General features: G+C 32.3%; 1 protein-coding gene across 1 annotated transcript; it reads right to left on the bottom strand.

The window, feature by feature from the left end:
- Positions 1-81: 81 nt before the first annotated feature.
- Positions 82-16,487, bottom strand: LOC109596731 (chloride intracellular channel exc-4). Its single transcript, XM_020012310.2, has 3 exons — positions 16,321-16,487; positions 1,001-1,267; positions 82-950 (listed from the first exon to the last, which is right to left on the bottom strand). The coding sequence occupies exons 1-3, from the start codon at positions 16,396-16,398 to the stop codon at positions 501-503; spliced, it is 795 nt and encodes a 264-aa protein (XP_019867869.1). The 5' UTR covers positions 16,399-16,487; the 3' UTR covers positions 82-500.
- Positions 16,488-16,687: the final 200 nt, after the last annotated feature.

Genomic DNA, 16,687 nt, shown 5'->3' with positions numbered 1-16,687 from the left:
TTATTGGGTAACGAAATTGTGTTAATTTAATCGATACTTACATGTTAAAACAGTATGATAAAAAATAAATAAAAAAATTGCTTAAATTTTATACACCTTTATTTCTTAGATATCAACGTTTTGATTAACATCTAAGCCTTAAAATACGTAAAAATACATAGGGGCTTCTATAATAAAAATCATTTCCAATACAAATGCAATTTTTAAGTAACTTAACGATTATAAGAAGAAAACAAAGCAGGTTAAGAATATTTTCTTAGATGTAATCCTAAAAATATTTACAAACAAAGATTTAATGTGTACCTTTTATGACATGAAACCTAAACATTATAAAAGTCTCGTCAATATTAACGCGAAATAAATAAAAGTAAAAATTGTTTGTTACGCACTGGTCTCGTTAAAAAATCGCTTATAAAAATGTTAAATTCTCATTTTTTACTTCATTGTAGAAAATATTAACAAAACCTAAAGCTTTTTTATCCACTATACAGGCTGACTAGTTATGATTCTGACAATATAGGAATGGAAGTTGTGAACACGGGCGTCTCAAGCTCTATTCTCGCTGTCGTCTTGATGCCCAGCTGGTTCTTAATATGACTAATGATGTCCTGATCGGCCGGACAACTTTGTCTGAACGCCTCCAGCTCGTACATGTTCGACATGTATCTCCAAAGGGCGGTCAGCCTGGTCGGAATCTCGAATTTGCGGAAGGCCTTCGCGCCAATGCGGATGTGCTGCAGACGCGGCATAAGCTCGCAATCAAAACAGGACATGGTGTCGCCGGTTAGGAATCGTGTGCCACGCTTCGCCAGGAAGTCGTTTATCCTCTCCAGGTGGTGCAACAGAGGCGGGTTCGGGGTGGAGTCTTCTTTGCCATCAGACACAAATTTTGTAACGTACGATTTGAATTTCGTGTAGATGTTTTCAATTAATGTTGCTACTTCTTTATCCTAAACAAAAGACGATGAGCAATTGACAAAATTCATCACTGGATACGTACCTGTACGAAAAGATTGTGTCCGCCCGGCACGGTTTTCATGATGTGCCTCTCGATCTTCTCGTTCTCGAGTATGGCCATGCCACGGTCGATCAGAATGGGAGGCGGCGTCGCCTCGAAGTTGGTGCGGAAATCTGGCGGCGGCTTCTGCATGTCGACAGTTGTGACCTTGAGGCTGATGGTCTTAAGTTCGGCTAGGAGGTACAACTCCATGAAGTACTCCTGGCAGAACAGGCATGCTCCCTTTCGCCTTCCGTCGATGGTCGAAGCCTGCATCCAATAAAAAAAACATTAATTTATTGATGTTTGTGGGGACCGGCAATTAAAAACGAAAAACCACCTTTCCTTTGTGTTTATCTGTAGATGCGATTAAAACGTATTATTATAATATCACGACCATCTGTTGCTAAGAGCAAAGACTTCCTGGACATCCACACAGAACAGTGGGCGCACCATTAATCCGGTATCAATTATCCGATCCAGTACCTCGGATTGAACATCGAAGGAAAACCATTTGCATGGCCATTACACGCGCAATTTAAAACAGCTTCATTTTCCGACCCAATTGCGTTTCATGCACGGTCACCTTAACGATGGTTTCGATGTTGATTTCGGATTGTCACCCTGTCGTGATTAACAGAGCATTGTTTGTGTATGTCAGGATTGATTGGTTACCGCAACGGAGGAAAAAGCCTACCGAAAATGCATTTAACCTTGGCACTGAAGTTAATGTCACGCCTGCTTTCTAGGTGACTCCTTAAAACCTTGCATTTGCGTAATCTCATTACCGGTAATGGATAATAATAGACTGGTGTTTACACGATTTAAAATTGGCATTCAGCTACAATCTTGTTTTTTTTTTCTGAAAACCGTTAATACACATGGCTCGGTGTGAATATATTGTAAACAATAAATTTTTATAACACAACATAAACAGATCGCGACGTTACATGGATTGTGAGTGAATGTGGCCATAAAAATTGCACAACACGAACAATAAACATTTGCACATGTCAATCGAAAGTTGATTAAAAAAGCATCGTTTTAACTCTCAAACGCCTTAAAAGCCGATTTCCTCTCGTACGTGTTTGTCGTGAAAGTTCAACGTAACAGGTCGAGGATGGAAAACGAAAATGTTTAGGTAAGTGAAAATAAATCGGTGGCGTTGCACTCAACGGGCCCAATAAGGATTTGCACATGTTACCAATGAGGATTTCGTTTCCTTCGTTATCGAAACGGCCTGGCAATTAATCAACGTACGGCTAATTGAGAATTTTATAACTCAGAAAAGAAACCGCCGTTTAACAGTTAAGTTGCGCTGCTGGTGTACAATAAAAACTAGACAAATTGACTTAAAAGTGTGCTTATACATTTTTATCATTACTTATTTTTATCGAAGGTTACACCACACGATTTAGATAAAAACCACATAATTTCTCGGAAATAATGCAGTAAAAATTACAATTAAATAATCTTTACCCATAATGGTCTACTTTTGCTTCGAGTCGTTTTATATGCACTAGGGTAATGATGGCAATCAAACGAGTATTGCACTCAAAAACCTTTTAACTTCGAATGGGCGCGATCGGTTAATTAATTTTTACCATTGTATCTGTGAATTATTTCAACGCTAACTAATATTCTAGCCTACAATTTATGGTAATACGGTTCGTGTAGACTTAATAGTTGTGTTTATTCGTGTAACATTTAAAAATCTATAAATACAGTTTCTATTTGTGTCTCATAATGATACAAAAACGGTTGAAAACATTCAATATTATTAATGGGTATGGTAATTGACAATAATTATGATAATTTAACGCAATAGCAGAATTATCATCAATAAAACTAAGTTTTAATTTACTAAATAGAATGTAAATTTCTAACTTTTAAAATACTTATTATATTTTAACAGATTTTGAGAAAGAAAATAATCATATTGTCCTCATGTAGACATTGACCCAGAGTACCAGCGACCAAAAGTAGTACTGTCATATCAAGATCAATTTAATGACTAGTGGTACTTAATGAAACTAACTTTGAAACACTTAATCGAAACAATATCTATGTTAAAGCGAGTACGCCTCTCCACGAGGGACCCGTTAATTGCATTGTAGTACCAGGAGTGCGTCCAGATGGAAAGTTAAGCGAATATGGAGTCGTACTAGCATCGTGGTGTGTGCGACACGGCACGTTTTCTCTTATCTGCGACACCTCGACACTAAAAATACCACCTTGTTAAGATACGACTAGTGGTACCGGTGTTAAAAGCAATTCAGATACTTGTTTGCTCGTTGAGTGGAGTTGGTGCACTCAACGTTTAGGCATGCAAACGAAATATGATTTGAAACCGTTAAATAATAAAATGCGACACACTTCTCGTTGATCCAAATGACGCGGTTATGCCAATTACATTTGGGTTAAATATAGGATTTACCAGTTTTTTATTTGTGCGGCGTGTTGTTTAAACAATCGACAGCCACAAGCGAAGTGACTCAGTTTATTACAGATGTGGGAAAAATGGCTTTTTCAATTGGAAACTGTTTATGGTTAAAATATGTTTTGGAGACTATATCGCAACAAGACAAGGTCCTTTCTCAACAAACACCGAGTAGATTACGTCATTGTTAAACTATCTGGTTTATTCAATTCCCAGGCTTTTGAAACAGATATCATCATTATCTTATAAAAGAAACCATACAAGTCTCTAGGATTTAGACGAGGTGTTTTATTTAGCTTGGTCAAAAAATTAATAAAAATATAATCAATAACCGTGTGCATAAGAATGTACACATTTTCTGGGCGTATTTTTTCAACCCACAATTAACATCATTAATTTTATGAAAGTAGAAGCACTCATTCAACAGTTTCGTTCGCCTATGTAGCAATAATGGCCTCCGGCCCAATTGAACCTATTGTTGGGCAACAACATTGGGATGGTACAACGTCTAAAATGTTAATAACTTACATATGGTTATGTTAATTAATCCGATTAAATTATATGAAATCACTTTTCTAATTCTAACGTGGAATAAATGGTTTATCTAGTTTAAATGTGTCAAAAACATTGTTTTTTTCGAGTGTTTCATTATTTTTTAATATCAATTGTCAGCAAAGGTTGATGATAGGAACAACAGATATTATGTTAGATATCTGAGAGAAATTTGTCCGATACATATGTTTAAGTACTTTACCCTTTTGGTTTGCTTTTACGATTATTTTTTAAATGGCTTACCCGGAAAAGTAATAAAATTATAAGTTATTGACAAATAAGAATTAAAAAGTAAACGTTTAAATGTTGTAATTCAAATCAAATTGGTTGTGCGATTAATTCTTATTCAAGCCATTAAGGAGCTCATCATACAATTTATTACAAAACATTTATATTTTTATGTCATCGTTATGCATAATTATATACATATGTAGGCATAATTATAACATATTATGCTAATATTCATGTTTCCGTTGTGCATTTCGCAACTATTAACTTGTTTATAAATAAAACGGAAATTAAATGCAACTCCAAAACTATGTTTCATATTTCCACGCGTTCGATGTGCACTACGTAAAGACAATTTTTCAAATTGCCATACCTAAAACAGAATTTTAAGTCCGATGTGACCATTTCCCTCGAACAAACGGCTTGTTGGTGACTCAGTATACCATTTGAGTACACTACGCAACAAGAATGACAACTTGTTACATCATAGGTCGTTTACATTGTATTTAAATTTTTAAGTACCACTTTAATTAAATGTGACAGCAAAATTAATCGATCATGAAATTACATATAAAGAATTGAACTTCTAATGAATAATTTTTGTAAATTCACTTACGCAGTTACTGTCTAACAATATAATGTAATTATTTTCTGGACAAATGAATTAATAGTCGCATAAAACTTGGAAAATGATAATAGTCTATTTAACCATCTGCTTTTGGCATTAATAATTATCCAAACAAACCCATATGGTATGATCTATTTATAATTCGTCTAATGAAAACGCTTCAGAAGTTTGTACCGTATAAAAAATCACAAATAATAACAACAATTACCATAAAACGCCCATATGAATAGTATTATTCATGGGTATTTAATCGAATTCGTTTATTTTTTTGTGTAAATTCGAAAGTGAAATCCAACGTAAATGTTTTGAAACGAATAATTTATGAAAATTTAATGTATATATTAACTGCAAATATTATCTTTATTTAATTGTAATTGTTCTAATTAGACATTAATATAGCGTTGAAGAATCCATTTAAAATTTAAATCGCATGAAAATATTCAGCTGTTTTTATGTATATTAAACAAAACCGGGAAAACTTTTAAACTGCATTTGAAACTTTCACAAAAAATTTGTTTAATGAGACTTGCAAGTATAATAATACGTTGTAACTATTATAATAATGCAATTTAGATAGAATAGTTTATACAAGGATAGTAATGAATGGCAAGATTTTGATTAAGGTAGAAATAATAGAAAACGTTTTATCTAAAGGTCATACGTGTATGATATTTATTTCATTATAATGGATTTGATTAGATAAATAAAATGACTGGCGCTGATTATAAAAATAAATATAAGATAAGCAGCACCGTATGCAAAATGATCTCATTTTTCGTTCAATTTTAATAAAACTTTAAATTGGTTATTAATTAATGAGTTTTTAAAATTGTTCATTCGTCATAATCTGGAAATGATGCGGGTGGTAATTTCAAAACATCAAAGCCTAATTGAACATCAGCGTTTAGCCCATTCAACTTTATTTCCCTCCCAAGTGCTCAATATCAAATAACATACCACTCAATTAAGTTTTATGCGTTTATTTACCGGCAAAGCTTGAAATCGAGCAACGGCCTCGCATTGGAACTTTCTTTGTACCGAGCTGGCGAATCCGTGCGATGACCTTGAAGCCAGAAGCCACACATGTGTGTCACTATTATACCGTGGTTAACTGAATAAAATGCCAAAGGAGAATGTGTGTTACTGTTTTTTTTTACAGGCGACAGATTCAAATTGAAACAGGTCCAAACGCATCAATGGGTTTGCAATACGGCTTTGGGCAGCTGGCACCGTCAAAATGTTGAAGGAGAACCTGGTGGACGAGACCTATTCCAAAGTATCGTCGGATCAGACGTTTCCAGAACGACGTGTGCACAAACATAATACCGAAATATTGTTGGGAAGAACGAGTAGAAACGTACCGTTTGGCGTTCATTGGTAACGAGGTCTTGGAGGCCACGAATGCCACCGCATCGGAGGCGAAATAGTGGGTCAACGGGCCCGCATTGTCTGCAGTCGCGCCCGTTCCCATGCAAATGCCCCGCGTGCATAATGCGACGTTTTGTAGTCTGGTGCTTGCTCGTTCGCATAGACCAAGGCCTGGTGCAATCGAACAATGGATCCGGCTTTTTGGTACCATTGTCCTCTTCTCTGCACCATCGCGGAGTGTTTGATGGTCTTTTTAATAACATCCTTATTTGGTCTTACACACAAATTTGCAACCATTAACCTTATTATCTCCCGCTGTAAAGGCAATATAACTCAGTGCTCACGGTATCAAAGATGTTTCTTTTGGAACTATCTACTTTATTTACATTTAAGAATAAAAGAAGTGAATCATTGAAGACAATTTATTAAGAATACACACTCATTTATAGTAAAACATAAATCACCAGTCAATAAATATTATAATCTCGTAGTAGCATAAATCAAACCACGCTATTAATACATCTGGAACCTGCAAATAATAAACAACATACGGCTCAAATTGGCGTATTATCTAAACCCATCCCGTACTTGTTAAACCGTTCCTTCTCTTTGTTTATCAGCGGACAAAGAATCGTCTAATTGCATTTACAAAGTTTATCTCGCGCATTGTTTAAATGTCACAATCCGACTTTCACTACGACCATCAGTCTGAAGATTTGTTTACAATTATGTAACATATTGAATGCCATTAAATTACGTCAAATTCCATGAATAAATTACGTCCAGATTAATACGCTTAAAGATCCACTCATATTGGACAGGAAGTCGGAAAATATGGGTTTTTAATGTTTTAGAAAGCCCAAATTGAAAAATATGCGTGCTTCTATGTTGAAAGCAGTTTTTCCAGGTTTCAAATAATGTGAATCGAGTTAAGGTGTGTCGCAAACCTTTTGTCCAAATCGTATCAATTAATCTGGTCAAATTTTTCCAGGTGAGCAATACAAGTAGGTTATATTTGTATGTATCACTTGCACAACATCAGTAAATCATTTTTCATGCCGTCTAATGTTGTAACAAGATAAACAAGAGTGACTTTCTAATATGGCATTTCGTGATTCATCATCTCGAATGACAGAAGTTTAGCAGTTCGCAATAAGAAATGCAAGCCGCAATAATCGTACGGCGTGTTTCCGTTATTCACTTCAATTCGAAAACATCTGTTATTAAAAGTCTAAATGGTTTTTTTGTCGCCCCGTTTTGTGCGAATCTATAAATTAACATATATAGCTTTAATTATAACACAGATTTCACTTCGATACACCGTAAATTGTACCAAAGCCATCAATTAAGTTGTGATTAGTAACCAACACGCAAGTTGCATGTGGAAGTAACCAAATGAAAAAAGTGAATCTAAAAACATGCTGCCGTTATGCATTCCTTTGCAGTAGAAAAAAATGCAATGAACTGTTAAGTCTGCAATTTGCATAGCCGGTGATATCGCAGTGCTTCAAAAGGACGTTTCGAACCGTTTTATAACCGACGTGATGCGGTTTGTATACTTTCCTCTTTCTAATTACCAAAAATCGGACACGCCATAATTACTTCCAATTTCTAAAAAAAATGTATTTCGTCGATGAGTCGTCGACCACCAAATTAAATTCGAATTAGTGGCATATCCGCTTTTTCAAATTAAGAAACTGCGCTGGCTGATCAATTTAATTTGGATTAGCCTCGATTTTTATCTCTGGTTCAAACGTAAACCTGACGCAATTTTGTAAGGCACTGTGTCTATTTGCCAAACATTATCAGGCAACAAATATGAATAAAGATATAATTAATATTTAGGTAAATATTTGTTCGAAAATTCCTGTACTGGAACAAAATTCATGATGGTATTGCGGCAAGAATACCGGAACTGTCGTCAATTTCTCAGATCGACAAAATTGAATCATTCGCACAACATGTTTCCCAGTGGTTTGATTGTTGATTTAAATAAATTTTTAAATAAACATCTTGTGTTATGTGCTGGTACCGTGAGTAATATTTGAGGTGACGTGATTTACGTTACGTAAAGTTTATATTTAACTTTTATCCGTATGTGAATTTTATGTTCTTTAATTGAATGAAAAGATTTGTATGTGAATGTTAAGCATAATTATCGGTTATGTAATGAGGATGATGTTCATTCAAAAGATATTTTGAAATGGTTCTGTCTACTTTCATTTAAGTGGTATTACAAGTTAAAAATAAAATATTTCTGGTTACAAAAACTGAAAAATAATTTTTCAATCAATCGAAATAAGTAGAAAAACCCACGTTGATGCAAATCTGACGGGTCAAAGAGGCCAATTATGCAAATTTGTCTAATTGAAAACGATTATTCGTGTCTGTTTCTAAACGTGATTCACTTGCTGAATACTAATTTTGTGCATTTTACAAGTTTTATTGTTACCTTAAATAAAAACGTGACTCAAAAATTTCAGAAAGCATTTGCAACATAAGTATATTTATACTATTACAAAATTGTAAGGATGATGAAAACATTTGGAGGTAGGCTAGATAAAATACTTGAGTAATAGTGTTTACCATAATAGGTTTGCAACAATAATTACGGATATGGAACTAAAATTATCACGTAAAATCTGACAATAAATTATAATTTAAATTTACAAAATAACTTCCAAATATATTCAGTGTTAAAAGAAATATTTATATAAATATTTATTAAAGATTCTATCAATTTTTACATACATAAATTTATAATTAGTCTCATTTACAAAGAGATATTTTCCCAAAAACAATATAAAAAATTTAACAATTAAGAAAATAAAATAATTTAGAAAACCAATAATGAGCTTTCTGAATGGTCAAATAAGAACTAGATTTTATTGAAATGTGTTCCTCATTTTTTACATTTGCATGCAACAGTCGCTGCTTTGTTAGGTGGGTTTACTAAACTCTGCTGTTTTCAGCAACAGAAAAGTTCGAAGTAGGTGCCATGAATGTCACCAACCCAACTCTTATTAAAGCAAGTAGAGTTGCAGTGGTGATTATTATATATATATATATATATATATATATATATATATATAGCAACTTTTTAAAATGTTAAATATTTTAGCCATAACTTTTTTAATGTGAACTGTTCAAATATTATTAATTTATTACTGTTTTATATAATATTATAAAATATTATATATTCTTTTTATATAAAACGATGTTACACATATTTTTCTGAATTGAGCTGGATATACATATAATAACTCAAATTTTGAGACGGATTTTTAATGAAATCTGAAAATCTGTGCCATTTAATTTGACAGTATCACTTTGTATAATATCCTTTTATAATTTTGGTCCATTTTCGTGGCATAGAATCGATCGTTTTCCGAATATAGTACGAGTTATTTAAATTTATAAAATTTCTTATAGAACATGGTTATAAAATCGTTCCCCATGTTTTCTATAGAGTTTATGTTATGTCTGAATATTGGGATGCGCAAAACAAAACATCAATTCTTTTAACCAGTCCGACACAATTTTGGGATTTGTAATTGGGATTGTTTCCTTGTTAAATCACATTTATTAACAGCATCATTTCTTCAATATATGGACGTAAATTGTTGTTTATATATTCTTGCACATAAATCAGTATAAGGGCGCCTTTACCAGAAAAAATGGGGGTTTAATTTTGTCTTTGTAAGATGTTTAACATAAACAGAACCATGTTATAAATTAAATTTGGACTCATCGCTAAAATCTACTCGTCCACACTGATCTGTGGTCCAATAAATGTGATGCTAAGCAAGTTAAAACTGGATTTCCATATTAGTGGAACTCAGGATTTTTTTAGTGGTTTTGGGATCAAAGGAACTTCTATACAATAACCGTCTTCTCACAAAGTTTGAACTAATTTCAGCAAGACCTATTTCCTCTAGATTTAATTTCACTTGGAGTGTTTTTTGATGTTCTGATTAATTATCCAATTATTGATTTCGAACTCAGATGTTTCCTAACGATCATTTGGCTAGTTCTCTTCTCTCTTATTTCTCTGGGTCTTGGTAACATTGAATTATTAGTTGTTTTTATATTTTCATTTCGATTAATCATAATAAATATTTATAGTAAGCAGAAGACGGCTAGTAAATAATCAATTTGAAATCTGAGACAGCAATGAAAGACTATAAAGTAAGAAGTTGCTATTACTTCGTTCAAAATTAGATAGACCAGTTGCATAGTAGACACAATAAATACAGAAAAAAACAATAACCCATTACAGGCACTGACATCCCATTCAAGTATATCATATTTTTAATATATTATAATAAATTCCTATTATTAATACTGTATATTATCTTTATTTCATATAAATTTTGGAGTAATGAGAAACTTCAAAATGATCGTAGCCCTGTATATCTTTTCCAAATATTTAAGAAAGCACCTGTGGCGTCCTTCAAATCTGTAAGCTAATCCAATGCAAGATGACCAATTTGTCCAGAAACAACAGAGATAATAGTTATGTAAAAATTGTTTAGAAACTACAATACTATATACGTATATGTGAATACGTGCCAATATGTCTTTATAATTTAATTTCCTGCTCTGCCATATAGATTATTTTCCTCCTAATTTAGAAGTTGAACGTAGACGACGAAAGTTCTAGTTGGAATTTAATTACTAAGCAAAAAAATGTCAGGAATATTTGGTTATGGAAATTTTAGCTGATTATTGCTGGACAAAGATACGAAGTGCTGCTTATACACTTTCTTCAGTACAAACTCTTTATACAACTGATATTATTATAGTACAAAATAAAAAAAATGTGCGAAAAGCATTATAAAAATACTGTTTCATGTTTATGAGCTTAAAATACTCCTTAAACAGCCTTCTAAACCATCAAGTCTTTTTTGTTCATTTTCGTGGATTCTTAATGTCTGAAAGTTGGAACATATGGAAGGGAACAAAAAATCATTTTATTTAGTAGTGGTAACTATTAAGGATAATTATCAAAGAACTTTGCTGGGCTATTACTTTATATCCAAAAAGAAGCAACGAGAAAAGCTGCAAATTTCCTCATTCGATTATCCAATTTTTACAACATTAACAAGCCGTTTCATGTGACCTCATAAAGTTCAAACCAAAACCATGCATTTAAGCACGATAATAATTGGTTAGCCGTCACATCAGCCTCATCCGAAAGCCATCAGTAGGCCTCCGCTTGACCCTTGCGTGCAACAAAATAAAGTCATTATGACAGTTGCACCGTGCAAAATGGGAGGTCGCGGCGGCGCTCAGATGCAAACGTGCTTTAATTGCCGACCGAGTCCCACATTCGCGGCCCACGTGCCTGGAAAAATCGAAGCGGATTAGAAATTCATCGATGGCGATTTTTGCGACCGACTATCGAGCCTCTCGGCCAGCGGTGAAATTAAACGGGACTTATCACCGACCGGATAGGTGAACGGAACGAAAATTCACTACTTAAGGGTGATGAATGGATAGAAAGTCGCGTGAAAATTTTGCATTTCAAATTTACGACTTATCTCGTTTAATTAAAAAGTTTTCCGTTTAACTGTTTGACCATGTTCGAATAAGTACAAACTTGTTTTGACTTCGGGAAACTGATTAACGATGTAATTTACTTGTGCAGCCATTGTGTGTTAATGACCGTGATGTATATTAAGTTGCATAATCGTTATCGGCTTGCAGAACCCAATTGCAAACGCTGCTTGCATGTTTATTGAGATGTTTCAGGGTTACTATTTATTATATGTACAACAATTTATGGTGCATCTTCGAAACAAGCCGATGATGAATCATTTTACGGTTTGTGAATGTTGGCACAAGAAAATGTCACCGCTCGAGAGAACAGAAAGCTTGTCCTCGCCACACTTACCTGCAACTTATCCATATTGGCAGCGTAAAAAATACCACTGACCAATAAACAATAAAACAATGTTAATTCCAAGTCGAAGGAGTCCTTGACATGGTATTACGCACACTAGCGGTATTGAAAAAATAATGTTACGTTCAAGTACTTGCACATTTGTTATAACAGTACTAATAACAAACTGACCAAAAGTTGCAAGAGTTTACGTTTTTTAAATGTTGTAGAAATAAATGAAATAATTTTTTGTACCCTTTCCATTTAAAAAATGAGAAATACGTATTAATCGTCACCCCCTCTTTGAGGGAATGTTGACTAATGTCTAATATATTTTTGGAAATCTAATTTTATTAAATACAATGATAAGAAATGTAAATAAAGTATATTTATATTCTAAAAATAATCAAATAATATACAAAAAGATAGAGTACCACAATTAAGATGGAAATACCCCCGAATTATATTTTTATTTTATTAAACACTGCCTCAATGATACTTATATTTTATACATCCCACAACAGGATCTATAATAACATATTTTGTAGGCAAAATATGAGAAAAAATTTTATTATTTTAGTACGTCATATATATACTCTTGTAATATATATATATATATATATATATATATATATATATATATATTACTGAATGAGAAATATTAAAAAGTAGATTTTTCTTATATATTTCTTATGATCAAGTAAACCAATGAATAAAATGTCAAAAAGATATTTGAAAAACAGTATAAGGTGATAACATTTAATCCTTAGTGTCAACAAAACGCCCAAGTTCAATTTTGTCTGTTACACTATGATCACTAGGACATCACTCATATAAATTTAAATCAATTTCATGAACTTATTCATTTTAATCTTATAATCCATGAAATCAAATGTTAAAAATATATTAGAATACCACATAGTGACTTTTAATTCTTAGTGTCAACAAGACGCCCCAGTTTAATTTTGTCTGTTACACTATGTTCGCTAGGAGAACCCTTTAACAACAAATCAATGATATTAAAACTAATGCGTTATCGGTATTTAATATTTATAAACATTTTTGAGATTTTATACCATAATTTAGTTTACATGATCAAAAGACATAATTTTATTTCTGACCCATTAATAAGCTATATTTTTTTCTGAAATTTGGTATGAACTCACTTGAATGAATGCGAAGGAGAAGGATTATTGTTTCACATTCAGCTTTTCTCTACTTTTGATTAACTATTATATAGAATATTATAACTATAACGTATTTTTACCAATTATTCGTTATTTAATGCAATTGGAAATAAAAAAGTTTCTGGTGAGTTTCCATCTTAAATGGGTCTTACTGTATTTTTCATAAATTTATATTCACTCAAAATATTCTTTCACTCTTTTACACATATGTCTTGGGAAACTATATATCAAATTGCCTCCTTTAACACCAAGCAAATATAATAGAGCCATAAACATGTTGTATCTATCCTTCTTGATGGCCAAATAAGACTTACAGATATTATTGATTATGTTCCAATTTCTCATTTTTTACATGCAATAACCACTAGTTTAGTAAATGGATAAATCAAATTCTCATGCTTTATTTGTCACTGAAATTACTCTTTCAATGAGCAAGATCAAAACATTATGTAAGTTTAATATGGTCAGTAAGAGAGAAGATTAGGAATGTCGCTAATTCAGTTCTTAACGAAGCAAGTAGAGTTATATGCCTTTATTCCATATAAATCTGTGGGTAATAAAAAAACTCCTTGAAGGAATTACTTTCATTTCAATATTTTATCACTGTTTTCCAAATCATTAGATCACTAAGAAGCTGGAAGATGATGAATTTGTGTAGTAATTAAATATATAAAAAATGTTACAATAGATCTCTGCGGGGTGATATTTTTCATGCTTTAAACTATTTAATTATTTTTTGAGCTATTGTCTTAAACGGGTCACACTATATCCAATAGAAATCAACATTCATCCAAAATATTCGTTTCTTCTTGGGCACACATTTATTTCGAAACTAAGCACCAAGTTGCCTCTTTAATACAATACAAACATAAAAGAGTCATCACATATTGTTAACCATTAATGTCAATTTAATGCTTAATGATACATTCAACAAGCGTACTAAACGTTCAATTCAACAGAAAAATTTATGGTTTCAATTCATATTTCACGTATCAATGACCTTTCTAATGACATCAGCTGTATTTGCATGAAAGAATATATCCTGTGAGGAGTTTCGTATTTATGAGCGAGAAATTAAATTGTATAAGCATATTGACACAGTGTGTTAAAATAAGTCCTGACATAAAACCTCACATTCTGATTTATCTAGTTCATATCTGATCAGGTAAGTAATCATATACGTCAGTCAACTTGTTAATTTCTCTGAAAATTATTGGACTAAAGTACACTATTGTTATCATGATAATAGATAAATATAATCTAATTAACCTAATTAGTAGCATTTGGTTGCAGATAAAAAATATATAGCTCCTTAACGTGGCCCGGCGGTAATAACCCATTTTAATACCTCAAACTACAATAAAATGTAGACTAATAAATAAAATATTTTTCGGTTTTTGAAAATATGAGATAATAAACCATCTTATCGCTGCGACTTTTATTGTTGTTACAGTTGAATCACATCTCGACGTACATTAATTTTATGGATATTACTGAAGCCAAGTTTTACACTTTGTTGTATTTGAAATGTCAGTGATGTTCTCATCACATCTTGACATTTTAATGGAACCAATTTGTAATTACAAAATTATGTATTTGTAAATAATAACAACGTTAAGATAAAAATGGAAATTAAAAGTCATTATAAATTATTAAAATTTGTTGAATTAACGTATATATTTATCTAAGCAATTTTTAATGCAATTTAATCATGAGTAACATAAAACATAAATATGTGTGTCCACAAAACGTTTGTTTACGAGACAAACTTTTAACTCAACAAGCATAAACTTTCCACATACTCTTGATGTTGTCAGTACAAAATATAACAAATTGCTCCTCACACAAAATTAATAATATATTATTGAAGTTCTTATCTGGAAAAAGAAAATGCGTTGATCACTCAGTTGATGGACATAGTTATCATTATCAATCTACATATTGATGAAGCTTGTTACCAATAATGAAATTTTATTAGTGTCGTGATCATACGCTTTTCTAATTCAATATTAAATTACGGTAAAGTTTATTTGCAATTAAAATTGATTAGATTGAAGTAAAAAGAGCCTTTTTATGAAGCCAATGTCATTTTGAAATTATCTATTTCTGATACCACGTAGATAATTTTATGTAAGTTTTTGCGTGATTTCACGTTTGTTGTGTCGTAAAGTCAAACCTGGAAAGCTGTGTAAATAAGTCATAAAATTAAAAGTAAGTTCTAGGAAGAGCACAAAATAATCTTTTATTTTGAGGTTTCTTATTATTTTTGCTTTAACAATTTTCTTTCGTATTATTTTAAATAAACATATTTTTTGTCTACTAATGAGTTAATGTTTATCTGTTTAATTTACAACAAAATATAATATTTGACATGCATATTTCAATTTTTGTTGTTACAATATTTTTATTTCCATTAATAAAAATTATTTCACTTACAATTAGAAAATTAATCTTTAACAATATATAATTAGTAATTGTTAATTATGTGTATTATTTAACACGTTACATTGTTTAAGTTACTGATAAAATGTTATTGTAAATTTAACTACATAAATTATTCGAAACAATACTAACTAACTAACATTGATCAAGACCAGATCATAATAAGATTTTGTTAATTAAATTTAACAGATCCTCGTACACTTATTCATAAATAAACGTGAACATAGAAACAGGGAAAAACAACAGGTGGTTTGTTTACCAAATTGATAGGAACGTTGAATTTGAAACGAGCGGTTCGTAATTAATTGCACAAAAAAAACTAAGGTTCAAGTATGCATTATAAATAGAAACGTTAAAATTGCATCTTCTATGTAAATTCCAAGGTCATATACCTGACTTTTACCCTCAATCGGCGTACGGTTACATAAATAAATATAAATTTCGAAAACCCCGTTATCAAAACCTAACGGACCAGTTCCGCGATTTTTCCTTACCAACAAAAACACGAATACTTTCTTTCGCGTGCACTATCCTAGGAGTTGGGTAGGTGTTCCATGTCACGCCCCGCCGTTTCGCCGACAAATTCGTACTTACCCGTATTATCAGTTCGATTTCCGGCACTTCTTCATCGCTTAGTCCCGATGTGCCGTTCTGGGAGACCTCGTCGGCCATTTCGTCCGTAATTATTTAATACAACTTAATGCACAAAAACAAGGCACCAAGATTCGATCGTCCTCTTGCCGCACTACTGCACCGACATAGAAAACTCGACTGATCAAATCTTATGACTCAGTTGGAAATGTCAGGTAAACTGTGGCGCGGTAGTCTCATTATGTTTCGCGTTTGTTGCAGAAAGTTTCAAACACGATTTTTGTCCATCAGTTTGAAATTCGTTCGTCTACTCGGCGGCAGATGGCGCTAGACGGTAATGTAGATTACATTGGTACCATTATTCAGAATT

Source organism: Aethina tumida, chromosome 1 (assembly GCF_024364675.1).
Source record: "Aethina tumida isolate Nest 87 chromosome 1, icAetTumi1.1, whole genome shotgun sequence".
Classification (NCBI taxonomy): Eukaryota; Metazoa; Arthropoda; class Insecta; order Coleoptera; family Nitidulidae; genus Aethina; species Aethina tumida.
Note: the sequence above shows the minus strand (reverse complement) of the source record. Positions and strands in the feature narration are given on the sequence as shown.

Bases quoted from the DNA above. Each gene is read 5' to 3' on its own strand.
- LOC109596731 (XM_020012310.2), bottom strand. From the start codon at position 16,398: ATGGCCGACGAGGTCTCCCAGAACGGCACATCGGGACTAAGCGATGAA. The intron at 1,268-16,320 runs GTAAGTACGAAT...TATTGGATGCAG, and splicing joins AAATCGAACTGATAATACGG to GCTTCGACCATCGACGGAAG. The intron at 951-1,000 runs GTACGTATCCAG...TCTTTTGTTTAG, and splicing joins GACACAATCTTTTCGTACAG to GATAAAGAAGTAGCAACATT.